The sequence below is a fragment of the Heterodontus francisci genome, chromosome 2, assembly GCF_036365525.1.
Source record: "Heterodontus francisci isolate sHetFra1 chromosome 2, sHetFra1.hap1, whole genome shotgun sequence".
NCBI lineage: Eukaryota > Metazoa > Chordata > Chondrichthyes > Heterodontiformes > Heterodontidae > Heterodontus > Heterodontus francisci.
The window spans coordinates 218,485,957-218,513,816 of record NC_090372.1 but is presented as its reverse complement, the minus strand read 5'-3'; the positions used below and the strand labels follow the sequence as shown (position 1 = coordinate 218,513,816).

Here is a 27,860-nt window from a genome sequence, read left to right as displayed (position 1 = left end):
TGAGCAGAGAGACCTTGGGGTGCAAGTACATAGTTCCCTGAAAGTGGCAACACCGGTAGACAGGGTGGTGAAGAAGGCATATGGCATGCTTGCCTTCAGCAGCCGAGGCATTGAGTACGAGAGTTGGGACGTCATGTTACAGTTGTACATAACGTTGGTTAGGCTGCATTTGGAGTTCTGTGTGCAATTCTGGCCGCCGCACTACACGAAAGATGTGGTTAAGCTGGAGAGGGTGCAGTAAAGATTCACAAGGATGTTGCCTGGTTTGGAGGGCTTGAGTTATAAAGAGAGATTGGATAGGCTGGGTCTGTTTTCCCTGGAGCGAAGGAGACTGAGAGGGGACATGATAGAGGTATATAAAATTATGAGAGACATAGATAGGATAGATAGCCAGAGTCTGTTTCCCATGGTAGGGGTGACTAAAACTAGGGGGGCATAGATTTAAGGTGAGAGGGAGGAGGTTTAAAGGGGATCAAAGGGGTAAATTTTTCACACAAAGAATAGTGGGTATCTGGAATGAGCTGCCAGAGGAGGTGGTGGAGGCAGGAACAGTAGCAACATTTAAGAGGCATCTAGACAGGTACTTGAATGAGCAAGGCATAGAGGAATATGGAATTAATGTAGGCAGGTGAGATTAGTATAGATCGGCATTATGGTTGGCATGGACGCGGTGGGCCGAAGGGCCTGTTTCTGTGCTGTACGACTCTAACTTTGAGGTTGAGAGTTCAGACCTGGCACGTTGTGGAATTTTTGAAGGATAAAAATGACTATGAAAGTTGACTTAATAAAAACCCAACAAATTGGCTAATGTGCTTCGGAGAAGGGAACCTGCCACTTCAATGTGACTCCAGATATGCACTGCATGATTGACTCGAGATAATTTCACGACTGTCCTGGCCTAGTCTGTGCCATAAATGTGGCTTTACCAGGGTCACCACATCACAAGAACAAACTGAATGAAAATTGGCCATTAAACCTTTTCTCCTTTCGAGCTCATCTATGATTATTCTGGTCATGGACTGCCCTCACTTGGTATTGATCCCCTGATTTAAGAATTACAAAGTTCCTTTCCTTGCCTTGATGGACCCTCTTAGCATTTTTTGTGAATTTAACAACAACCACTCTCAAAGAAAATCGCAACTTAAAAGGCTAATACAGCACACCATTGTGGAGCTGAACCAGACTGTTCACAAGCTTGGCATCCTATTTGACCCCGAACTGAGCTTCCATTCCCTTAACCCCGCCATCACCTACTTCCACCTCCGTAACATTGCCTTTTCTGCCTGTGCCTCAGCTCATCTGCTTAAACCATCATCCATCTCTGTAACCTCCTCCATCCTTCCAACTGTGATATCTCTGCGCTCCTCCAATCCTGACCTCTAGTGCATCCCCCACTCCCTTCACTCACCATTGGAGGCTGTGCTTTCAGTTGCCTAGGACCCAGCTCTGGAATTTCCTCCCTAAACCTCTCCACCTTTCCTCCTTTAAGGCGCTTCTTAAAACCTTTGACTAAGCTTTTGGTCACCTCTTCTAATGTTGTTTTATGTGGCTTGGTGTCCAGTTTTATTTGGTGACACTGCTGTGAAACGCCTGGGACATTTTACTACCTTAAAGATGCCGTTTGTTGTTGTTGTTTTGCCTCTTACGGTCAACGTTGTGAGATTAATTTTCTTCTGCCTCTCCCAGGAGTTTTTAACTTGCCAACCAAGGCAGATCACAAATCTCACGGAGCTATGAAGAAAGACTAGAGAAACTTAGTTTTGGCAATATGGAAAGTAGGACCCCATCAAAATACATAAACTTGATAATTATTGTATAGAGAAGCTAAAAGCCGAATATTACTTCAAAGTACACCTAGGCGGGAGGACCAGAGGATGTAAATTTAAAATGAATAAAAACTACAGTTAGACGATATCTGATAGTTGAAAATTAAGTTTTTGATATCAAGTAAGATAATAGAGGAAAACATATTATTGCAACTTGTTGCATTTTGAATAATGTCCCAGAGGGAGAGACATTACCAATGGGCCAAGTAGCCTTTTCTCATCGGTGGCCTCTGCTGGCACTACAGGAGGCCCTACAGTTCCGCAGGCAGGAGAAGACCCTGGGAGAGGAAAGTGTGCTCAGGGTTGCTAGAGCCATTCAGGCAGGCGGCGGGGGGGGGGGGGGTTTGGCCGGCGAGCGGGAGAGGGTGTGGCCATTGCCAACGGGAGGTGTCCTCCAGGGGCCAAGGTTTGCCCCAAAGGAGAGACCGCTCTCCTTTTCCCGCCCCCCCCCCCCCCCCCACCCCCACTAGGAGGTCGCCAGGCTTCACTATAATTGAGACGGTGGGAAGAGGCTATTAATTGGCCACTTAAGAGCCTTAGTTGGCCTGCGGCCTTGCCTGCCCCAATCAAAATGGCAGGGGGCCTGGTGGACGTCGGGAGCAGCCGCCGCCCCCGCCATTTTGTTTGTGCCCTCACCTCCGTGCCTGCCTCTAAGAACAAAATCCTGCCCATATAGTCATATAGTGCATGAGGAGGCCATTCGGCCCTTCATGGCTGTGCTGGCTGTTTTGAAAGAGCTATCCAATTAGTCCCACTCTCTGCTTTTTCCCCAAAGCAGGTATTTACCCAATTCCCTTTTAAAAGTTACTATTGAATTTGTTTCCACCACCCTTTCAGGTAGTGTATTCCAGAACATCTCTGTTCATCTCCCCTCTGGTTCTTTTGCCAATTATTTTAAATTTGTGTCCTCTGGTTAGCGACCCTTCTGTCACTTCAAACATTTTCTCCTTATTTACTCTATCAAAATCGCTCTCAATTTTGAGCACCTCTATTAAATCTCTGCTCAACCTTCTCTGCTGTAAGGAGAACAATCCCACCTTCTCTAGTCTCTCCACGTAACTGAAGATCCTGATCCCTGGTATCATTCTAGCAAATATCAGGACACTGGATGGGATTGCATCCATCATCGAGAGTTTTACCTGTGGTCTAAATCTAGTTGTTCCTGTCACTAATTGCCCTGCATTAACTGCTTCACTTCTCCCTCTGCAGCATCGCCATCAGCACCTTCCAGGACTTCCAAGTGGCAACATCTCAGCAGCGCCCCGACGCCGTGCTCCGCAAGCAGTTCAAGGAGAAGCCTCGCCTGCCGCCTGCCAACGCTGAAGCAGCAGCTCCCCCCGTGGGGGCCAACCAGCTGGTCAAGATGGCGGTGTGGGGACTGACGGCAACCTTGGGAGCAGCTGCTTTCGCCGTGGTAAACACAGTGGTGGAGTGGGCCCCAGAATTTGTTTTGCAGCTGTTTCCATAGTCAGTGACCGAGGCAGGACTCATCTGTGGCATCTACAGGCTGCTGAACTAGGCGAGACATCCCTGCTGAAACACAGCAATCAAAATGAGGCACCCAGTGCGCAGTGTGCCAAAAACCTGTCCTAGGGAAAAGCAAATGTGGGCGTTACATTAACCGTTTTCAACCTCAGCCACAAATGTGGGAGTACTGGAGGACCAGTCAAAAACCCTGCCTACCCCTTCCCTGAAGGATTAACCCTTCCTACCCTGCCAATTATGCAGCCAAGGACAATAATAAGCGCTTAATGATTGCTCAGGCACTCAGCTGGAGGACGAGGGAATGAGTCTCTGTGTATCCACACCTGGTTAGATGGGAACCTAGTGTCACACGAGCCAATGGGGCACTTAACTGTTATTGTACAATATGTTTTGGAGAGTTTCATGTGAAGGGTGTTTCCAAAGTGTCTTAAAACTAAAAAGGGTGTAAAACCTGATTTTTAGTGGAATGGAGGAGTATGGAGAGGAGAGGCAAAAAGGGGTACCTTTTTCATGTTTGTCTGAGATGAAGCTAAGTACTCTGCAGGTTAAACTGAGGCCCCATCTCCCCTCTCAGATGGTCATAAAAGATCCCATTGTACTATTTTGAAGAAAAACCGGGGAGTTCTCCCTGGTGTCCTGGCCAGTATTTATCCCTCAGCCAACATCATTAAAGAAGATTATCTGGTCATTGCTAATGGTGGGATTTTGCTCTGTGCTAACTGGTTCCCACAATTCTGTACATTACAACAGTGCCATTACTTCAGAACTACTTAATTGGCTGTAAAGCACTTTGGATGTCCTGAGGCAGTGATTTTTTTTAAAAATCATTCCCTGGATGCAGGTGTTGCTGGCATGGCTGCATTTATTGCCCATCCCTAGTTTCCCTGACAAGCTCATATGAGACTCTCTTCTAGAATTGCTGCAATTCATATGGTGAAGTGCTGTTAGGTTGAGCATACCAGGATATTGACAATGAAGGAATGCCAGTATATATCTCCAAGATGGTGAGAGACTTGCAGGGGAATTTGGAGGTGGTGAAGATTGCTGAGGTGCAGCAAAAGAAACCGTGACGAGTTGCTAAAGTGCGTCCTGTCGATGGTACAACCTGCTGTCACTGTGTGCCAATGGTGAAGGGAGTGAATGTTTAACTGTTTAAGGTAGTAGATGGGGTGCCGGTCAAGTGAATTCTTTGTCCTGGATGGTGTTGAGCTTCTTGATGGTGTTGTTGCAGCTGCATTCGTCCAGCCAAGTGGAGAGAGTTCCATCGCACTCCTGACTTGTGCCTTGTAGATGGTGGACAGACATTCAGGAGAAAGGAGGTGAGTTACACACTGCAGAAACTCCAGCCTCTGACCTGCTCTTGGCCACAGTATTTATGTAGCTGGTCGAGCTAAGTTTCTGATCACTGGTGACCTCCAAGATGTTGATGGTGAGACATTCAGCCATGGTAACTCCATTCAATGTTGAGGGCAGATGGTTAGGCGCTCTCTCGTTGGAGATGGTCATTGCCTGGTGGTTAAGTGGCAAGTAACATTTACGTCATACATCAGTCCAAGCCTGGATGTTGGCCAGGTCTTGTTACGCTTAGGCATGGACTGCTTTATTATCTGAGGAAATGCGAAGGCATTACATTAATATTAAGTCCTTTCCTTTACTGTGATGAATGTACATATATTTTTACTGAAGGAAGTATCAAGCAACCCCTAAGGATAGGCACAGCTATAAAGTTTGATGGGTTGTTAGAATGTGCATTGGATCATGGAAAGGCTCATTGCTTGCCTCTTGGTACTTGGGTGCTGATTCTCAGGATCTTGAGCCACCAGCAACCCACACAGACACAGCTTGTGAGCTACATAACTGTTCTAGTTGCAAATGCTTGGGGAGGGGGATGTACAACAGAGATAGTGTTGTAACTGAGCAACATGTCATGAGTGTAGGGTCATAGGAATAGGAGGAGGCCATTCAGTCCCTCGAGCCAGCTCCACCATTCAACTAGATCATGACTACCCACCTTACCTCCAGATCCCTTAACACCCTTAGCTAATAAAAACTTATTGATATCAGTATTGAAAATTTCAATTGTCACAGCATCACCAGCCTTTTGGATAAAGGAGATCCAGATTTCCACTACTCTTCGTGTGTGAAAAGTTCTTCATGATTCCCTCCTAAATGACCAAGCTCTAATTTTGAGATTATGTCCCCTCGGTTGAGTCCCCCACCAGAGGAAATGATTTCTCCTTATCTATCCTGTTTCATCACTAAAATTGCTCTCGTCACCAGAATTAGGAGCAGAAGTAGACCATTCGGCCCATCGAGCCTGCTTCGCCATTCAATACGATCATGGCTGATCTTGGACTTCACTTCCATTTTCCTGCCTGCTCCCCATATCCCTTGATTTCCTGTGAGACCAAAAATCTATCTCTTCCAACCTTAAATATATTCAATGATGGAGCATCCACAATCCTCTGGGGTAGAGAATTCCAAAGATTCACAACCCTCTGAGTGAAGTAATTTTTCCTCATCTCAGTCCTGAATGATTCGCCCTTTATCCTGAGACTGTGTCCCCGTGTTCTAGATTCCCTGACCAGTGGGAACAATCTCTCAGCTTCTACCCTATCAAGCCCTTTCAGAATCTTGTATGTCTCAATTAGATCGCCTTTCATTCTTCTAAACTCCAGAGAATATAGGCCCAATTTACTCAGCCTCTCATCATAGGACAACCCCCTCATCCCAGGGACCAATTTAGTAAATCTTCACTGCACTGTCTCCAGTGCAAGTATATCCTTCCTTGGAGACCAAAACTGCACAGAGTATTCCAGGTGCAGTCTCACCAAAGCCCTGTACAATTTTAGTCAGACTTCTTTATTTCTGTACTCCAATCCCTTTGCAATAAAGGCCAACATGCCATTTGCCTTCTTAATAGCCTGCTGCACTTGCATGTTAACTTTGTGCGTTCCTTGTACGAGTACCTCCAAGTCTCTCTGAACACCAATACTTATCAGTTTCACACCTTTTAAAAAATATTCTGCTTTACTATTTTTATGACCAAAGTGAACAACTTCACACTTCCTACATTTAAATCCATTTACCATCTTGTTCCCCACTCACTTAACCTGTCAATATCTTTTTGCAGCCTCTCTATGTCCTCCCCGCAGCAAACTTAGATACATTACTCTTTGTCTCTTCATCCAGGTCATTAATATAGATTGTAAATAGCTGAGGCCCTCGCATTGATCCTTGCGGCACCCCACTATTCACTGCCTGCCAACTTTAGAATGCCTGTCTGCTTCTTGTCAACCAATCCTCTATCCACGCTCATATATTGCCCCCAACACCATGAGCACTTATCTTGCCTATTAATCTTATGTGTGGCACCTTATTGAATGCCTTTTGAAAATCCAGGTATACTATATCTATGGGTTCCCCTTTATCTGCCCTCCTAGTTACATTCTCTAAAACTCTAATAAATTTGTCAAACTGGATCTCCCTTTAGTAAAACCATGCTGACTTGTTCTAATCATGCTATGCTTTTCAAAGTGCATTGTTAAGACTTTAATAATAGTTTCCAGCATCTTCCCAACAATTGATGTTAGGCTAACTGGCCTGTAGTTCCCTGTTTTCTCTCCCTCCTTTCTTGAAAAGCGATGTAACATTTGCCAACTTCCAACTTGATGGGACCATTCCTGAATCGAAGGAATTCTGGAAAATCATAGCCAGTGCATCCACTATTTCTGCAGCTATCTCTTTTAGAACCCAAGAAATCGCATTTGAGCCTTTTTTATTTTGTGCTTTGAATAGAAGGGAAATGTTCAATGTTGTTGGCTCAGGTGGAACTAAACTCACCTCCTTTCTGGCCATTGGCATTGAAGTGATGAATCTTGCCCAGTTTGGGTTAGTGCCATAGGTGATTCAGGAGTTCACCTGCTGTAGATAGTGAAAGCGGAGTGACTGAAAGACCTCTGCTGTCCAGGATGCTAAACATCCTGAACTTCTTGATAATCACGCTGGAGAAAGCTGCTGGCAATGGGGGCAAGCTATGTGAACAGTGTAATTGGTGTCTGTGACTTTTTAATGAAGGTACTTACCTCTGTCAGTGAGAGAGCTGCTCTATCAGGAGTCTAGAGGAGATGGGATTACATTGTATGCAGTAAGAGAAACAACATTAACCAATATAATCCTTTGTGAATCACTGAATTCTTTTGAAGTTTAATTGTCTATCACTAACGTATAATAGAAGTTCTTACTCCTAGAATGATGCTGACAGCTGATGCTTAATATGTTGCTGCTCCTATTGATGGACTCGGCGAAGCTTTGTGACGAGCTTCACAGCTTTCTGCTGCATTTTGCGTTTTAGAACAAGAAAAAAGTGTCATTCAGTCTCTCCTGCCTTTTAGAAAACAGTATTTAGGGACATGATATGAGTAATTTGAGACATGACATGATAAATATAGCATGTTTGGGAGGAACAGGTGACATTTGGAGCTATGGTTCCGAAACCTCTACATCACTGGAGGTTTTCCTCACCTCATGTTTGAGTCTGTTGTAGACCAATTGATAAAGATTGATTGCTATGATTAGTCAAAAACTCCATTCTCATTATATCATGCAACTGCCAGGATGGGCGAAGGTGCAATAAATGGATCTTGGTCTTTTTCTGTCTAGCAATTCCTATGTTGCTGCATTCTTGCATATCCTTCAATCACTACTTTCTCCAGAAATAAGGCTGATTTGTTCTTTTTAAACTCATAACATTGCTCCTATTGATGGCTTTCCATGTTCAGTTATTCCAGTCGTCTATCTGTTTGATTTCCCTTTTAGTCCCCAGTCTTTCTAATATTTAGCTGGGCCTCTGCTTTTTAACACCTTGATTGAATTGCCTGAATTAACTTTGTCAACCCCTTCGCTGTCTTCAAAGTTAGATCCCTGGGTTGTCTCGTAACCTTCTCTTTAACTTCCTTAATGTTTCCTTTAATAACTCATCAGCCTCTGCCCTCTATAAGGTGGGTAAATGCAGAGTAAAGTTCCCTCTATTCCAAACAATGCTCCCATATGCTTATTCAGAGAAATGCATCTCACTGCACTGCCCAGTGAGATTCTGTTCCCCACACCAGCAATCTGATGGTCTCTCTGATACTGCTGCTGTACTGAATGATGGGCAGCTTGACAGTGTCGGTCATGGCAATGAAAGGTGAATTCATATAAGACCTTTATTACAGTAGAGAAAACAGCTCAATTAGATTCCAGCCTGTAACACACTCTGATATCTGCTACCATACAAACTCCTCAATTAATTTGGACGGCACAGTGGCGCAGTGGTTAGCACCGCAGCCTCGCAGCTCCAGGGGCCCGGGTTCGATTCTGGGTACTGCCTGTGCGGAGTTTGCAAGTTCTCCCTGTGTCTGCGTGGGTTTTCGCCGGGTGTTCCGGTTTCCTCCCACAGCCAAAGACTCGCAGGTTGATAGGTAAATTGGTTATTGTAAATTGCCCCTAGTGTAGGTAGGTGGTAGGGATTACGGGATTACTGCAGGGTTAGTATAAATGGGTGGTTGTTGGTCGGCACAGACTTGGTGGGCCGAAGGGCCTGTTTCAGTGCTGTATCTCTAAATAAAATAAAATAAAATAAAATTAGATTGCAGACCATGACTCCTCTTGGGTATGTTGTATCCTGTGTGCAAACTGGGGCCCACATCCAAGAATTCCATTACAAGAATGTAGCTGTATTGGAAGAACCCTGAGATTTTAACCACAATCTATGTTGTCAACTGTGTGTACTATTTAACTGAGGCTGATCTGTTGCTGCATCTGCTGTGTGCTGCGGGGTTCGGTAAAAGCGTGAAGCGTACACTTATTTATATTTCAGGAGTGAGGATGACCTCATGCATTGTGTAGGCGATCACAACCACTGCAACGTAACCATCACTGGGTGCCTTACACTCTTCCCATTCCCACGTTCTATTTATGACCTGGGTGTGTCTGGCTGATCAACCCTAACTGAGTCCCCTTGTTCATGTCTTAAACTCTGAAGACTGTTTCTATCAGGAGGGGCTGTGCAGTGACATCAGTTATTTTACATTGTAAAGGAAGTGATTTTTCACTGTGAAGGTACATGTTTCTCTGAGACACATTTACAGGCATTGTCTAAGTATTGTACTGTGGATTGCACCCTAATTCTTAACCAAAATTGCCAGCAATTAAATCAGCAACTGCAGTATTTTCAGCAAATAGTGGCCATATAGCTGGAAGTGTAGAGAGCAAGTCTGCAAAGGTTGCACTGGTCAGCCTGCCCTTAGAAGGCCAGATCCAGCTTTGGTGCTCACACCACACAATAGATAATGGTCTGGATTTCTCTGGACAAATGTGTGTTAATGATGCATGCCGTTATTAATATGCAATTAGACTGGAAAGTTCAGCAGATTAAGAGATACGATATTAGCTGCCAGTCTCCAGAACTGGCTGGTTGATTTATGTTGCTCTGTCATTTACTTCACCCGTATCTCCCCTGTTATTTTGAAGCTATTATTTTTAAGTTATTTTGCCGACTTGCTAGATTTGCATTAATTGCCCATTAAACTCGCCTCAACATTGAGTGGTAATTAAGAGCACAAGTGCCTTTTTAATGATTTGTAATTGTTAATGCACTGCCAATCAGCTTCCAGCCCAGAACAGGAACAATTTAAACAGTTTAATTTTGTTCTTGATTTTAAATGTCAAATTTAAATTTTTTTTCTTACTTTTCCTTTCTGTCTTTTTTTTGTTGTTGCTGTCTCTTAATTCAATCTTTCTTTCCCTGTCAACCATTTCCACTGGCTGAAACCAGAAAGCACAGATTTAAGGTGATCGGCAAAAAAACCAGAGACGATATGGGAAAAAACCTTTTATGCAACAAGTGGTTACTATTCTATGATCACACTCCTGACTTGTGCCTTGTAGATTGTGGGCAGGCTTTGGGGAATCAGGAGGTGAGTTACTCACTGCAGAATTCCAGCCTCTGACCTCCACTTGCAGCCACAGTATTTATATGACTGGTCCAATTAAGTTTATGGTCAAAGGTAACCCCAAGGGTGTTAATGGTGGGGGTTTCTGCAATGGTAATGCTGTTGAATGTCAAGGGGAGATGGTTAGATTCTCTCTTGTTGGAGATGGTCATTGCCTGGCACTTGTGTGGCACAAATGTAACTAGCCACTTATCAACCCAAGCCTGGATATTGTCCAGATCTTTCTGTACTTCTACACAGACTGCCTCAGTGTCTGAGGAGTCGTGAATGGTACTGAACATCATACAACCATCAGTGAACATCCCCACCTCTGACCTTATGATGGAAGGTCATTAATGAAGTAGCTGAAGATCAATGTTCACTCTAAGCTGCATGTTGCATGGATGTGCAACAACACACAGCCGCACACAAGTTGTCCCCTTTAAGATATCGAAGTTGCACGGCTGAACAAAAAAAATTTAAAGATACTGCGCATTGAGATGAACAAACAGTGCCCCCAAAAAAATTAAAGACAACATTGGCAGTGATGCATCTAATCAGTGGCTTTTATTTTTGACTTTCTCCTGAAGGACCTGGATTTAAATCCAGTCCAGAGGGGTGGGCTGAAAGGCTGTGTCTGCTGGCTTTAACCTTTGGCAGTTCCTAGTTCCCCTTAATTTGATAACATAACATAGGAAATAGGAGCAGGAGTAGGCCATTCAGCTCTTTGAGCCCACTGCGTCATTCATTGAGATCATAGCTAATCATCGACTTCAACATCATTTTCCTGCACTATCCCATTAACCCTTGATGTTTTTAATATGTAGAAATCTATTGATCTCCGTCTTGAACATGCTCAATGACTGAGCCTCCATAGCCCTCTGGAGCAGAGAATTCCAAAGATTCACTAACCTCTGAGTGAAGAAATTCCTCCTCATCTGCCAAATGTTTGCCCACTCACTCAGCCTCTCCAAATCCCCTTGAAGCGTCTTTGCATCCTCCTTACAACTTGCACTTCCACCTAGATTGTGAGTAGCTGGGGCCCAAGCACTAAAGGCCTGCTCGGGTCTGGAAAATAAAAACCCGACCCGAACCAGACAGAACCACATCGGACCCAAGCCTGACCCGGCCCGAGTCCTTCAATTTTTTCCTGCACCCTGTCACACTGGTGCCCCAGGACCGAGGCATTTTGCTGGGGCAGAGGACATGGCTCTTCATACTTAATCCACCTGTGAGATTCCAATGCTTGAAGCCAATACCTGGATTGGAAATGTGGAGCACCTTCAGAACAAAAATCAGTGGTTACAAAATGCCAACATTTGTTTATTCACCCTTCTCACCTGTGCAGCATGATATTCTGACACTATCCGACTCCTCCGTGGGTGGGATTGGGTCATTGTAGCCCATATCTTTCCAGAATTGGCCCTCTTGCCAGGTGGCTGAATGCTGATTAATGTCCCATGGAAGAAGAGGTATATAAACGCTTGTCCTTTCTCCCCTCTTGCCTTCATAACAAGCTTGGGTTGAGCTGTTATTGTTTGGGTGACTTCCTTATGGCTTCAGTGTGGGAGGCAGAAGGGGAATTTTATAATAACAGAAATAAGAACTGTGAAATCGTCTCGACAGATTTTGAAGAAAACACAGGCACACGTTAGAAATCTGAAATTAAGACAAAGTTCTAAAAATGGCCTGTCTATGGGTGAGAGAGGCGATAATCAAAGGGACCACCTGAATATTAACTTGTTTTCCAGGCTAATTAGCTTTGTGATGGTGATCAGTCCCATTCTGCTGTTTTATGATGCCCGGATATATGGAATGTTGCCTTTTTGTTCTGTTGTCCAGGCTTTCTTGAGGGTTTGGCATTGTCAGCACTTTATCTTTTTATTATATTAAAGATGCTAAATAAATAAAAGTTGTTGGAATTGCATCCGTCAGGTGTGCTGGTTTACAGTTAGTACCATTGGTTTATAGCAACTGAGTTAGTCGAATCTGATTTGTATTACCTGGAATGGTCATTTGGTAGTATAGAACTTGAGTATTGCTGAAAATAGAGAAATGTTGTTGAAGCTTGTGTCTTGCATTCATCAGGACAATCCACAAGCATACCAAAGTAAGGGAAAACAACTTGTACTGTATGAGAAGAGAGTGCTGATTGGTTGGCAAGTGAACTCTGGTAGAGATGTTGCCATGGAGAATGCACCTGTTTACAGTGACTGACAGTTAACTGCCAAACTTTGTTCACTTGCCAACCAATCAGCACTCTCTTCTCATACAGTATAAAGTTGTTGTTTTCCCTTACATTGATATTCTTGCAGGTTGTCCTGATGAGTGCAAGACGAAAAGCTTTGACAACATGTCTCTATTTTCAGCAATTCTCATCACCTGAATCTGCAATTTGTGCTGATGATTTTGGGATCAAGTGTTGTGATTTGTTCTGTGAAACCTGTAAGTTAGTGGCTTTAATTATTGCGGATTTACTTTATTTGGAGGGTGGGACTCCCTTTTCATAAATTACTTTTCTTTCCTCTCCTCTTGCTAATATGACCTAGAGGGACAATGGGGTGAATTGTTGGTGCAGCTTATCTGTAGTACCAATGCGTCAGAGTGGCTTCCTCAGCTTTGCCCCTTTCTGCTTGTGGGAGAGAATGTGGACTTTGCTCAAATCCTCTCTGATGTCTCTATTAGCCCCCCTTGGATTCTAGGACAAACATGTTAAAGTAGTCTCTCAATACTTTTCAAGCGAAAGTCTTTATTTCTTCAGAGTACAGAATTGATCTGGTATACGTAGACATATGCAGAGTCCAGGTGACTGCAGAATATCTCTCTCTCACACGCGCACGCATACATGCATACACACAATCACCTATTGTTATACCTTTACTGTGGATCTGAAACTATTAAACTGATTAACCAATCACTGACTTAGAACCAAAATCCTATCACCCAATCATAAAGAGACTTTACGCCATTTGTTTTGGTCCATTTGGCCTCCCTTATCAGATCATCTATGTGTAAACCATAAAACATGTCTCTCTACCAAGGAATAGTCCTAACCCCTGAGAGGTGCCCACAATCTTGCTACTCAGTAGATAATGACCCTTCTTTGCGTTACCAATTCCAATCAAAGGGCCTAATCTTGGAACCTGGTACATCGAATATTTTGCTCCCCCAATCTGTATGTGTCTAATATTCATTCCCAGCTCACTGCTAGATTCCTATTAATCCTTTACTAGCCTAAATACCCAATACCACATAATTACCTTGGTAGTCTTGCTTAACCATCTTACCTGTAGCTATACTCTCCACTGCCACACAGCTGGAATCAACAGCTCACTTCACCTGGTGACTCTAGCTTATCTAGTATGAGGAGACCAAAGTTAATAGATTTTTGTTGGGTAAGGGTTAAAGGCGTGTACATGCAGGTGGTGTACAGATTAGTCACAATGTAATTGAATGATGGAGCAAGATTGAGGGGCTGAATGGCCTCTTGTTCCTATGTTCCTAGTCATGGCTCACTTGGCAGTGCGATCACCTCGAGTCAAAGTTGTGGGTTCAAGTCTCACAACAGAGACTAGAACATAAAATCCAGACTGACACTCTAGTGTCGGAGGTGGAGCCTTTCAGATGCAACGTTTAATCTGGGCCCTGTCTTGCTGTCTCAGGTAGACCTAAAAGATCTCAGATGTTATTTTGAAGAAGAGTAGGAAAGTTATCCATGGTGTCCTGGCCAAAATTTATACCTCAACCAACATCACTAACACAAATGATCTGGTCATTAGCAGATTACTCTTGGTGGGATGTTGCTGTGTGCAAATTGGCTGCCTTGTCTCCTACATTACACAAGTCAGGAGTGTGATGGAATACTCTCCACTTGCCTGGATGGATGCAGCTCCAACAACACTCAAGAAGCTCGACACCATCCAGGACAAAGCAGCCCGCTTGATTGGCACCCCATCTACAAACATTCACTCCCTCCACCACCGACGCACAGTGGCAGCAGTGTGTACCATCTACAAGATGCACTGCAGCAATGCACCAAGGCTCCTTAGACAGCACCTTCCAAACCCGCGACCTCTACCAACTAGAAGGACAAGGGCAGCAAATACATGGAAACACCACCATCTGCAAGTTCCCCTCCAAGTCACACACCATCCTGACTTGGAACTATATCGCCGTTCCTTCACTGTCGCTGGGTCAAAATCCTGGAACTCCCTTCCTAACAGCACTGTGGGTGTACCTACCCCACATGGACTGCAGCGGTTCAAGAAGGCAGCTCACTACCACCTTCTTGAGGGCAATTAGGGATGGGCAATAATAGCTGGCCTGGCCAGCGACGCCCACATCCCGTGAATGAATAAAAAAAAACAACAGTGACTACTTCAAAAGTACTCCATTGGCTGTAAAGTGTTTTGGGATGTCTGAATGTCATGAAAGATGCTATAGAAATGCTACTTCTTTCTGTGATAGAGGCTCAGAAAGTACTAGTTATGATCTGTGCTGAGTTTATATTTTAAAAAGTACTATCTTTGCTGGCAATACTGGCGTTTATTTCCCATCCACAGTTACCCTTGAGTAGGTGGCAGTGGGCTATCTCCTTGAACTTTTGCAGTCTGTTTGTTGAAGCTGCTCCTACAATGCTGTTGGGGAGTTCTAGGATGTTGATCTAGTGACAATCGGGGAACGCTGACATGTGCCCAATCAGGCTGATGTGCAAGTTGGAGATAGTGGTGTTCCCATGCATTTGCTACCCTTGTCCTTCTAGGTAGTGCAGATTGTGCGTTTCGGAGGTGCTGTAATGCAGGTTGTAGATGGTGTGCTGGTGGTGTATGTTTAAGCGACTGTTCACCATCTCAGCCAGGGTGGCAATAAGTTTTCTACTAATGACCAGTCTCTGGGTTACCTCCATCACTTGGGAGAGTGTGTGAGCACAGATGTTGGGAGAAGTTGAGATTGGCTGGCACTACCTGTCCAGCTTGCATATCATAGCTACTTGGGTGAAGTATCAGAGAATAACAATCATGCAGCAACTAGCTGGCAGCGGCTACAGGAAGAAAAGGAAGTGAATTAGCAGGGATGGAGGAAAGCATCCCCAAATTTCTCTGCTGTGTTTCACAGCATGCTGAGCTGCCTGGAATTATTATTGCTGCTGACTGCCTGTAGGACCATCTAAGAACATCATTGCATACAGAGAATACCATTCTTTTCATTTGAACTGGTGTACTTTAAGGTGCACTGGACTAGAACCCCTCACACTAATGGAACACCTCTGGTGGCCAAACAGTTGTAGCTCTGAGATTGCTCCTGCCAACTTGATTCCAAGCAAGACTGGCATCCGAGGTCACTGGATACACTCGGGTCATGTCAGCATTTGGGCCATCCTTTCCTCCATTGTATTGGGGACCCTGATGGAACCAGGTTCATATTTCTGTTGGGAATTGGCATATCCTGCTGCTGGAGTCTCACCATGGAATCTCTTTGTCATGAATACCACATGATTTGGAAGGTCTAAGGTCACTGGCTGGACAGTGTCCTCCCTGCCTCCTCTCATCAGACCATTGGTGCTTGGATTTATTGCATGTTGATATTTACTGTTGATTTATATGTATATAAATATGTTGAAACACTGATGTTTGCTTGTAAGCTTGTAGAGCTCGGAACAACGGGGGAGTATGATATGTGCAATAAAACTGTTCCATTGAGCTCCATCTAGCATTCAAAATTTTCAATAAACAGAAACAGAAGTTATATCACAATATGTTTGATTTATTTTTTTTAAGAGCCCTTTGCTTTGTTCCCTATAAGTTTTTGTGTTAAATGGTAACTATAAAGGTGTCTAATACAACTTGCGTTCAGTCTTTTGGATAAGACGTTAAACTGAGGTCCCATCTGCCCTCTCGGGTGGATGTAAAAGATCCCGTGACACTATTTTGAAGAAAGCAGGGTGGTCTTCCTCATGTCCTGGCCGTTATTTATCCCTCAATTAACATCACTGAAAAACAATTATCTGGTTGTTATTGAGGTACTGTGCTAAACTCTAGCTGTTTCCAAAGCAAAGGTTTGGGTTTTGAGGAGGTTTTCCAAGAGGGGTGGAGTTAAGGAGACAATTCCAGAGGGGATGATCCTGGTGGCCTGACCACCTCATTTTCGCCGAGGTTCCGGCAATGGAGTGGTAGCATTCCCAGCACATGGCTTTGGTTTAGTGATGGGGAGGCGGTGGTGTAGTGGTAATATCACTGGACTAGTAAGCCAGAGGCCCAGGCTAATACTCTGGGGACATGGTTTCATATCCCACCGCAGCGGATGGTGAAATTTGATTTCAATTAATAAAACTGGAATTTTTTTTAAAAAGGTAGTTTAATGGTGATCATGAAACCATTGTTTGTTGATGTAAAGATCCATCTGGCTTCAGGGAAGGAAATCTTATCCTTACCTGGTCTGGCCTAAAGTTGACTCCAGACTCTCAGCAGTGTGATTGGTTTGTTAGGCCATTTGAGAGGGCGTTTAAGAATCACTCAGTTCAAAGGCATTTAGGGATGGGTAATAAATGCTGGCCTAGTCAGTAACACCCACATCACACAAACGATTCAAAAAGAAAAATGTTGAGCTGGAAGAGGTCGAGACTCATCCAAGACTGGATGTTGTAGCAGTACAGAACCAATTGAGGTCTAGAGAGGTGGTGGGGTGATAGAGCAGTGCCGTCAACCTACATGAAATGAGGAGGTGATAACATATTCGATAACTTAGAGAAGCAAGGGATGGGCTATCTGATAGAGTTGGACTGTGGAGGAGATGCTTTGGAGAAGAGTGGTGTGATTGAATTATATGCAAAAGGATGAGCAGGGATTGAAATCACAGTCACAGAGAATGTTGCTTATGATTTTTGAGGAGGGCCATTTTGGTGCTGCGGGGAATAGAATCTAGACCAGAGTGATTTAAACAGGGAATCAAGAGCATAGAAAGAGGAGGTGACAACACTTTCAAGATACTAGAGAGGAAAGGAAGATTGGAGATGGGTTGATAATTGGCAAGGATGGAATTTTGGGGGATGGGGATGATGATGGTGGTTTTGAATGAAAGCAATTAGTACCTCAGGAAAGGGAACTGTTGACAATGTTAGCAAGTACGGGTTCAGGAAAGGGGAGTTGGGTAGGTGGAAATGGGATTGAGGGAGCGGGAGGAGTTGAGAGGGGATAGCAGGATGAGGGATAGGGAGGTGGATAGTTGCTGTGATGTTGGAATAAGGTACGTATGCACCATCATATCCCAATATTATTCTGCTTCTGTTGTGCTGCCTCGCCACAGCAGCAACTTCTGGCCCACAACTGCTCCCCATAGATGGCCATGTTGCAATTCAGGATTTGATGTCCAAGAAGGAATGCATATGTAGCCCTTGTATGGAGAGGAGGATGATATTGGAGCCTAAAACTCCTGGGTCATAGGCAAATGTTTACAGAACTGGGAGAAAAGTGTGAGAGGGCAAGCTGCGTGTGTTAAGAAAGCTGAAAGGAATGGGCGGGCGATGGGATACAGAGTGGAGGTACAGTAGGGGGTGATGCACAAACATAGAAGAGAAACTAAGTAAGTCTAGAAGGCAGCGCAAATATAGACCTGTTAAGGCACAAGCAAATAATGCAAGGCTGGATTTCATCTATTTTAACGCAAGGAGTCTTACTAGTAAGGTAGCTGAATTGAGGGCATTGATTAACACATGAGGATATGATATTATTGCTATCACAGAGACATGGTTGAGGGAGGAGCAGGACTGGCAGCTCAATATTCCAGGGTATAGAGTCTCCTTCGGGGGGAGGGGGTGTAAAAGATGTGACATTGCACTATTAATCAAGGAGTCAATTACTACAGTAAGGAGGGATGATATCTTAGAAGGTTCCTCAAATGAGGCCTTATGGGTAGAACTTAAAAACAAAAAGGGGGCAATCACTTGGCTGGGAGTGTACTACAGGCCTCCAAACAGTCAGGGAGAGATAGAGGAGCAGATATGTAGGCAAATCTCAGAGAGGTGTAAAAATAATAGGGTAATAATAGTAGGGGATTTCAACTTCGCTAATATCAACTGGCATAGTCTTAGTGCAAAAGGCTTAAAGGGGTTGGAATTCTTAAAGTGCATCCAGGAGAGCTTTTTGAGCCAGCATGTAGAAATTCTGACAAGAGAAGGGGCAGTACTGGACCTAATCTTATGGAATGAAGCCGGACAAGTGGTAGAAGTGTCAGTGGGGGAGCATTTTGGGGATAGTGACCATAACTCTAAGATTTAAGGTAGTTATGGAAAAGGACAAAAATGATCTGGAAATAAAGGTACAGAATTGGAGGAAGGCTGATTTCAATATGATTAAACAGGATCTGGCCGAAGTGGACTGGGAGCAGCTACTTGTAGGAAAGTCTACATCAGACCAGTGGGAGTCATTCAAAAAGGAAATGGTGAGAGTTCAGGGCCAACATGTTCCCGTAAAGGTGAAGGGTAGGACAAATAAGTCTAAGGAACCCTGGACATCAAGGTATATGGAGGATTGGATTAGGAAAAAAAAGGAGGCTTATGGTAGATTCAGAGGGCTGAAAACAGCGGAGGCCCTAGAGGAGTATAGAAAGTGTAGGGGGGTACTTAAAAAAAGTAATTCGGAGAGCGAAGCAGGGACATGAAAAAACACTGGTGTGCAAAGTATAGGAAAATCCCAAGGCGTTTTATAAGTATATTAAGGGCAAAAGGATAACCAGGGAAAGAGTAGGGCCCATTAAGGACCAGAGTGGCAATCTGTGTGTGGAGCCAGAGGATGTAGTTGAGGTTTTAAATGGTTACTTTTCATCTGTGTTCACGATGGAGAAGGACGATGTAGGTGTAGAGATCAGGGAGGGGGAATGTGAGATACTTGAACATATCAGCATTGAAAGGGAGGAGGTACTAGCGGGCTTGGAAGTGAATAGATCCCAAGGCCCAGATGAGATGTATCCCATGCTGCTATGTGAGGCAAGGGAGGAGATAGCAGGGGCTCTAACACAAATTTTCAAATCCTCTCTGGCTACAGGAGAAGTGCCAGAGGACAGTGAATGTGATAGCATTATTCCAGAAGGGTAGTAGGGATAACCCAGGTAATTACAGGCCGGTGAGTCTAAGATCAGTGGTAGGGAAACTATTGGAAAAAATTCTGAGGGACAGGATTAATCTCCACTTGGAGAGGCAGGGATTAATCAGGGATAGTCAGCATAGCTTTGTCAGGGGGAGATCGTGTCTAACTAACTTGATTGAATTTTTTGAGGAGGTGACTAGGTGTGTAGATGAGGGTAAAGCAGTTGATGTAGTCTACATGGACTTCAGTAAGGCATTTGATAAGGTCCTGCATGGGAGATTGGTCAAGAAGGTAAGAACCCATGGGATGCAGGGCAATTTGGCAAATTGGATCCAAAATTGGTTTAGTGGCAGGAGGCAGAGGGTGATGGTCAAGGGTTGTTTTTGCGATTGGAAGCCTGTGATCAGTGGTGTACCACAGGGATCGGTGCTTGGACCCTTGCCATTTGTAGTGTACATTGATGATTTAGACGTGACTATAGGAAGTATGATCAGTAAGTTTGCAGATGACACGAAAATTGGTGGTGTCGTAAATAGTGAGGAGGATAACCTTAGATTACAGGATGATATAGATGGGTTGGTAAGATGGGCAGAGCAATCTCAAATGGAATTTAATCCTGAGAAGTGTCAGGTAATGCATTTTGGGAGGACTAACAAGGCAAGGGAATATACAATGGATGGTAGGACCCTAGGAGGTACAGAGGGTCAGAGGGACCTTGGTGTACTTGTCCATAGATCACTGAAGGGAACAGCACAGGTAGATAAGGTGGTTCGGAAGGCATATGGGATACTTGCCTTTATTAGCGGAAGCATAGAATATAAGAGCAGGGAGGTTATGATGGAGCTGTATAAGATGCTTGTTAGGTCACAGCTGGGGTACTGTGTACAGTTCTGGACACCACACTATAGGAAGGATGTGATTGCACTGGAGAGGGTGCAGAGGAGATTCACCAGGATGTTGCCTGGGCTGGAGCATTTCAGCTATGAAGAGAGACTGAAAAGGCTAGGATTGTTTTCCTTCGAGCAGAGAAGGCTGAGGGGGGACCTCATTGAGGTGTACAAGATTATGAGGGGCATTGATAGGAGGAAACCTCTTCCCTTAGCGGAGGTGTCAATAACCAGGGGGCATAGATTTAAGGTAAGGGGTAGGAGATTTGAGGAAAATTTTTCTCACCCAGAGGGTGGTTGGAACTGGAACACACTGCCTGAAGGGTGGTCTCACAATATTTAAGAAGTAGTTAGATGAAACACTGTAGCATACAAGACTACGGGCCAAGTGCTGGAAAATGGGATTAGAATAGATAGGCTTGATGGCAGGCATGGAACCGATGGGCCTGTTTCTGTGCTGTATAACTCTATGATAGCAGTTTAACTTCGGCTCAAACCATAGGACTGTAGGTGGTTATCTAATGTATTGACTCAGTTGGTAGCTGATTCCCAGCATCCACAGCCTTTTGGGGGCGAGAATTCCAAAGTTTCATTACCCTTTGTGTGAAAAGGTGCTCTCTGAATTCATGTTTGAATGGCTTAGCTCTGATTTTAGGGTTGCATCCCCTTGTTCTGGATTCCCCCCACCAGAGGAAATAGTTTCTCTGCATCTATCCTATTGAATCCTTTCATTATTTTGAACACTCAATAAGCTCACCTCTCAACTTTCTAAACTCAAGAGAATACAAACCAATATTCTTAGCCCAGTGAGTATCACTCACACGGAATTTGATTTTGTGTGTGTACATCTGCAGCTATGTTTTTCTGCTTGTTAATTAGTGCCCAATACCCATACAGGTTGAACATATGTTGACGCCTTAGGCCTGTAGTACTCTGGGTGTGAAACCAGTCTTGACATTAATGAGAGACTTAATCTCCAAATAAAATACAGTTGGCAGATGAGGCAGGTGTCAGCAGACACTGCCTTGAATTGGATAAAGGGCTATCTAGTCAGTTCCTATAACCAACAATATTTTCCCAGGCAGAATGATTGGCTGCTTCTGCTAGCAGTAATTAGGTGAGCTGAGTTCGTTTGTGATGTAGGCCCCACAATGAATGAAAAAGTAACGAGATTGCTACAGAAAATTGACCTTTGCAGATTGGATACTTTTTTGAGGGGGTGGGAGTGTGGGGGAATAAAATAACGAGGTATTGTGATGATAGCATACATGGATTGTTCATTGTAAGATTTAAATTTTGGGCTCAGTGGTGTTATTCTGGTGGTCCATGTGGCTACCAATTTTTGAGATTGGCCAAATAAATGATGACCAATATGATCCCATAGAACAAGCCTGACCAGCTTGTAGTGGAAGCTTTGGCAAGCTGTTTGTTAATCAAACTTGGTAATCCCATGTCCGATGAGATTGAAGCCAAAATGTAAAGGCCAAACAGTAACAATGACAACTTAAGTTTCTCAAGCACTCATTATGTACGGAGAGATGTCTCATAGCTGTGGATAGCAAATGGACACTGACGGGTGGGGATGGTCAGGAGGAGGCGAAAGTGATTGAAGGGGGGCATCTTAAGGAGTGGATGTTTTGAAGATCCCACGCCACTATTTGGAGGAAAGCGAGTGGAGTTCTCAGTGGTCCTCGTTCTGGCACCAATGTCATCCTGATCAAAAACTTTGGTAATGTCCTGCATGACTACAACTGTTGGTCATTGTCCCTCATTGCCTTTTGTGACCGCACTGCAGTCTTCTACACCATGGACCATTCAATCCCATCGCCAACTCTTCTCCACAGTTAACTGGTGCTAATTTCTTCTTCTTCTGCGTCTCCAGCATAGTAATTAAATTTCTAATAGTTTCCCCTCTCATGCCTACAGCTTATGCCCAGGATTCCATCTTTAGTCCCTTCCTATTTATCCTTTATTGTATTTTAAGAAGTTGGACACATGGGAGGAAACCCAGTATTGTTCATATCAAATATAATATAATATAAACACAAGAAATGCTGGAACCACACAGCAGGTCTGGCAGCATCTGTGGAAAGAGAAGCAGAGTTAACGTTTCGGGTCAGTGACCCTTCTTCATATCAAGCTGCTGAGAAAATCAATGCAGATAGAGTTTCTATTTGACCAACATGAAGTTGACAATCTCCCACTGTAGGGGCACATCTCAATAACCCATGTGAGGAGGCTCTGAGGCTTGACACCACAGAATGCATTACCTGAGGGCTGGGCGTGATCACCCTTGTCCTGTGAACAATTCTGGGCCCCATAATCACAAAAGAGATATCGAGGCACTGGAGACAGTAGAAAAAAGATGTACAAGAATGATACCAGAACTGAGAGATAATAACTATCAGGAAAGACTGGATAGACTGGGGCTGTTTTCTCTAGAAAAGAGAAGGCTGAGGGGATGACCTGATAGAGTTCTTCAAAACTAAGAAGGGGCTCGATAGAGCAGACATAGAGATGATATTTCCAATTTTGTGGGCGTCCACAAATAGAAGATGGTCACTAATCAATCCAGTAAGGAATTCAGGAGAAACATCTTTATCCAGAGAGTGATGAGAATATGGAACGTGGTAGGATGGGGCCTAGTTGAGGCAAATTGCATAGATGCATTTAAGGGGAAGCTAGATGAACACATGAAGGAGAAAGGAATAGAAGGATATGCTGATAGAGTGAGATGAAGTAGAGTGTGCTTGTGTGGAGCATAAACACTGGCATAGTCAAGTTGAGCCGAATGGCCTCTTTCTGTGCTGGAAAATTCTATGTAATATATCCAGGCTTCCATACCAATAGGGTCAATGGGAATTAGGGGGAAAACTCTCCTGGTTGGTGTCATACCTAGCACAAAGGAAGATGGCTGTGGTTGTTGGAGGTCAATCATCTCAGTCCCGGGACATCACTGCAGGAGTTCCTCAGGGTAGTGTCCTAGGCCCAACCATCTTCAGCTGCTTCATCAATGAGCTTCCTTCCATCATAAGGTCCGAAGATGTTCACTGATGATTGCACAATGTTCAGCACCATTCGCGACTCCTCAGATACTGAAGCAGTCCGTGTAGAAATGCAACAAGACCGGGACAATATCCAGGCTTGGGCTGATAAGTGGCAAGTAACATTCGCACCACACAAGTACCAGATAATGACCGTCTCCAACAAGAGAGAATCTACCCCATCTCTCCTTGACGTTCAACAGCATTACCATCGCTGAATCCCCCACCATCAACATCCTGGCTGTTGCCATTGGCCAAAAACTGAATTGGAGTAGCCATGTAAATACTGTGGCTACAAGAGCCGGGCAGAGGCTAGGAATTCTGCAATGAATAACTCACCTCCTGACTCCCCAGTGCCTGTCCATCCATCTCCAAGGCTCAAGTCAGGAGTCTGATGGAATACTCTCCACTTACCTGGATGGGTGCAGCTCCACCAACACTCAAGAAGCTCAACACCATCCAGAACAAAGCATCCCGCTTGATTGGCACCCCATCCACCACCTTCAACATTCACTCCCTTCACCATCGACGCACAGTGGCAGCAGTGTGCACCATCTACAAGAGGCACTGCAGCAACTCACCAAGGCTCCTTCGACAGCACCTTCCAAACCCATGGCCTCTACCACGTAGAAGGACAAGGCAGCTGACACATGGGAACACCACCACCTACAGGTTCCCCTCCAAGATTCTCACTGTTCCTTCGTTGTTGCTAGGTCAAAATCCTGGAACTCTCTAACAGCACTGTGGGTGTACCTACCCCACATGGACTGCAGTGGTTCAAGAAGGCAGCTCACCACCACCTTCTCAAAATCAATTCAGGTTGGGCAATAAATGCTGGCCTTGCCAGCAATGCTGACAACCTGTGAAAGAATAAAAATAACCAACCATGATTGAGTTTCAGAGCAACAATAAACTGAGTTGAAGTTCCACACTTAGAACCATAGTTCATTGTGTAAAGATTTGTGTCAATGGTTCGGCCAGTGGGAACGATGGTCCCTTATTATCTCATACAACACCATCTGCAAGCACAGGTTCATCATCCACACGTCTGGTGACAACACCCAATTTTACCACTGAGGTGGAGGCATTAGTTATTTAAGTTATTGTAACTTAATTCTCTTCCCTTGGAGAACAGTGAATAGTGAAACAGTGAGTCGTGAAAGGATTCACTGGCTGATTAACAATCAGACAAGCTGCAACCTGAAAGTCTCTTCCGTGGCAGTAACCATCTTTATTCCAGTCGATGAGAAGGTGGGTTAGTCCTAAAAGGCAGAAGGGTTTTATGTGCTCCTACAAACCGTACATTCAGGGGGAGTATCCTTCTGGACGTCCATAGCCAAAACTCTGGTCTCCTTTTTCCAGGACTGTTTGAACGCTGCACCCTGTAACCCGGAGGTGGGAATGTTAGCACCAAGCCCAAAGCTCCCTCCGAGTTATTAGTTTTCATCACCAAACGTCAAGGTGTGATGTCTGCCTCCAGTTTGCTCCACCTCCAGTTTTGGAAAGATGAATGTGATCGGTAAGATAATTTCTATCCCCTGCCCATTCAATGCCACGGAATGTTAAATTATTCATCGGGATGGTTCTCCTCTATTTCTAGACTTGCTTGAAAAATATATGGATCTCGTACAGTAAAGGAAGTTTTCTATTATGTTAGCGGCAGCTTTGCTTAGTGTGGTTTTGCTCCAATCGAAATTAGATATCTGTCTAAAGGCAGCCTTTCCTGGGCAAGTCCCACTTAAGAGAATTGAGCACAAAAATCCAGGCTGACAATCCAGTGCAGTACTGAGGGAGCACTGTGCTGTCATAGAGGCAGTACTGAGGGAGTGCTACACTGTCAGAGGGCCAGTACTGAGGGAGCACTGTGCTGTCATAGAGGCAGTACTGAGGGAGTGCTACACTGTCAGAGGGCCAGTACTGAGGGAGCTCTGCACTGTCGGAGGATCAGTACTGAGGGAGCTCTGCACTGTCGGAGGGTCAGTACTGAGGGAGCTCTGCACTGTCGGAGGATCAGTACTGAGGGAGCTCTGCACTGTCGGAGGGTCAGTACTGAGGGAGCGCTGCACTGTCAGAGGGTCAGTACTGAGGGAGCGCTGCACTGTCGGAGGGTCAGTACTGAGGGAGTGCAGCACTGTGGGATGGTCAGTACTGAGGGAGTGCAGCACTGTGGGAGGGTCAGTACTGAGGGAGCGCTGCACTGTCAGAGGGTCAGTACTGAGGGAGCGCTGCACTGTCAGAGGGTCAGTACTGAGGGAGCGCTGCACTGTCAGAGGATCAGTACTGAGGGAGCGCTGCACTGTCAGAGGGTCAGTACTGAAGGAGTGCAGCACTGTCAGAGGATCAGTACTGAGGGAGTGCTGCACTGTCAGAGGATTACTACTGAGGGAGTGCTGCACTGTCAGAGGGTCAGTACTGAGGGAGCGCAGCACTGTGGGATGGTCAGTACTGAGGGAGTGCAGCACTGTGGGATGGTCAGTACTGAGGGAGTGCAGCACTGTGGGATGGTCAGTACTGAGGGAGTGCAGCACTGTGGGATGGTCAGTACTGAGGGAGTGCAGCACTGTGGGAGGGTCAGTACTGAGGGAGTGCTGCACTGTGGGATGGTCAGTACTGAGGGAGTGCAGCACTGTGGGAGGGTCAGTACTGAGGGAGTGCTGCACTGTCAGAGGGTCAGTACTGAGGGAGTGCTGCACTGTCAGAGGGTCAGTACTGAGGGAGTGCAGCACTGTGGGAGGGTCAGTACTGAGGGAGCGCTGCACTGTCAGAGGGTCAGTACTGAGGGAGTGCTGCACTGTCAGAGGGTCAGTACTGAGGGAGTGCTGCACTGTCGGACAGTCAGTACTGAGGGAGCGCTGTACTGCCGGAGGGTCAGTACTGAGGGAGCGCTGCACTGTCGGAGGGTCAGTACTGAGGGAGTGCTGTACTGTCAGAGGGTCAGTACTGAGGGAGTGCTGCACTGTCGGACAGTCAGTACTGAGGGAGCGCTGCACTGTCGGAGGGTCAGTACTGAGGGAGCGCTGCACTGTCAGAGGGTCAGTACTGAGGGAGTGCTGCACTGTCGGACAGTCAGTACTGAGGGAGCGCTGCACTGTCAGAGGGTCAGTACTGAGGGAGCGCTGCACTGTCAGAGGGTCAGTACTGAGGGAGCGCTGCACTGTCAGAGGGTCAGTACTGAGGGAGTGCTGCACTGTCAGACGATCAGTACTGAGGGAGCGCTGCACTGTCGGAGGGTCAGTACTGAGGGAGTGCTGCACTGTCGGAGGGTCAGTACTGAGGGAGCGCCGCACTGTCGGAGGGTCAGTACTGAGGGAGCGCCGCACTGTCGGAGGATCAGTACTGAGGGAGTGCTGCACTGTCGGAGGATCAGTACTGAGGGAGTGCTGCACTGTCAGAGGGTCAGTACTGAGGGAGTGCTGCACTGTCAGACGGTCAGTACTGAGGGAGCGCTGCACTGTCGGAGGGTCAGTACTGAGGGAGTGCTGCACTGTCGGAGGGTCAGTACTGAGGGAGCGCCGCACTGTCGGAGGGTCAGTACTGAGGGAGCGCCGCACTGTCGGAGGATCAGTACTGAGGGAGTGCTGCACTGTCGGAGGATCAGTACTGAGGGAGTGCTGCACTGTCGGAGGGTCAGTACTGAGGGAGTGCTGCACTGTCAGACGGTCAGTACTGAGGGAGCGCCGCACTGTCAGAGGGTCAGTACTGAGGGAGTGCTGCACTGTCAGAGGGTCAGTACTGAGGGAGCGCTGTACTGTCGGAGGATTACTACTGAGGGAGTGCTGCACTGTCAGAGGGTCAGTACTGAGGGAGTGCTACACTGTCAGAGGGCCAGTACTGAGGGAGCTCTGCACTGTCGGAGGGTCAGTAGTGAGGGAGCATTGCACTGTCAGAGGGCCAGTATGATGGGAGTGCTGCACTGTCAGAGGTACCACCTTTTGAATGAGACATTATACCAAGGCACTGTCTGCTCTCTCAATTGGACGTAAACGAAACACTATTTCAAGCAAGAGCTGGGGAGTTATCCCTGGTGTCCTGGCCGATGTTTATCCCTTAATCACTAAAACAGATTAATTAGTCATTATCCATTGTTGTTGTGGGATCATGAGTTCAAATCACAACATGGCAGTTCAAGAATTTTAATTCAGAATTTTAAAAATGTGGAAATAACAAGGCCAGTCTCAGTAAAAGTGACCATGAAGCTGTTGGATTGTCATAAAAACCCAACTGATTCATTAATATCCTTTACCCCGTCTGGTTTATATGTGACTCCAGTCCCTCAGCAATGTGGTCAACTCTTACTGCCCAGAAATGGCCCAACAATTTGTTCAATTGTATCAAAAATCACTTCACCATCAACCCATAAATAACAGAGAAGGTCGATGAAGGGAATGTGGTGGATGTTGTCTATGTGGATTTTAAGAAAGCCTTTGACAAAGTACCACATAAAAGGCTGGTTAACAAAAGTGAGGCTCATGGAATAGGAGGGCCAGTGTCAGCTTGGATAAAATATTGGCTTAAGGACAGAAAACAGTGAGCTGTGGTAAATAGCTGTTTTTCAGACTGGAGG

At 45.3% G+C, this 27,860-nt stretch overlaps 1 protein-coding gene across 3 annotated transcripts in view; it reads left to right on the top strand.

The window, feature by feature from the left end:
• The window catches only part of zgc:63863 (uncharacterized protein LOC393372 homolog), a 96,939-nt gene that overhangs the window by 55,091 nt on the left and 13,988 nt on the right, over positions 1-27,860 (top strand). The window contains exons 8-9 of one of the 3 annotated variants that reach the window (XM_068015771.1): positions 3,036-3,240; positions 4,543-4,630. In XM_068015771.1, coding sequence (XP_067871872.1) covers positions 3,036-3,240; positions 4,543-4,587 — 250 coding nt within the window. In that variant the 3' untranslated portion in view covers positions 4,588-4,630. Of the gene's footprint in view, positions 1-3,035; positions 12,371-27,860 lie in introns of those variants that run through there. The other 2 variants (XM_068015763.1, XM_068015762.1) reach the window with 2 other exon arrangements.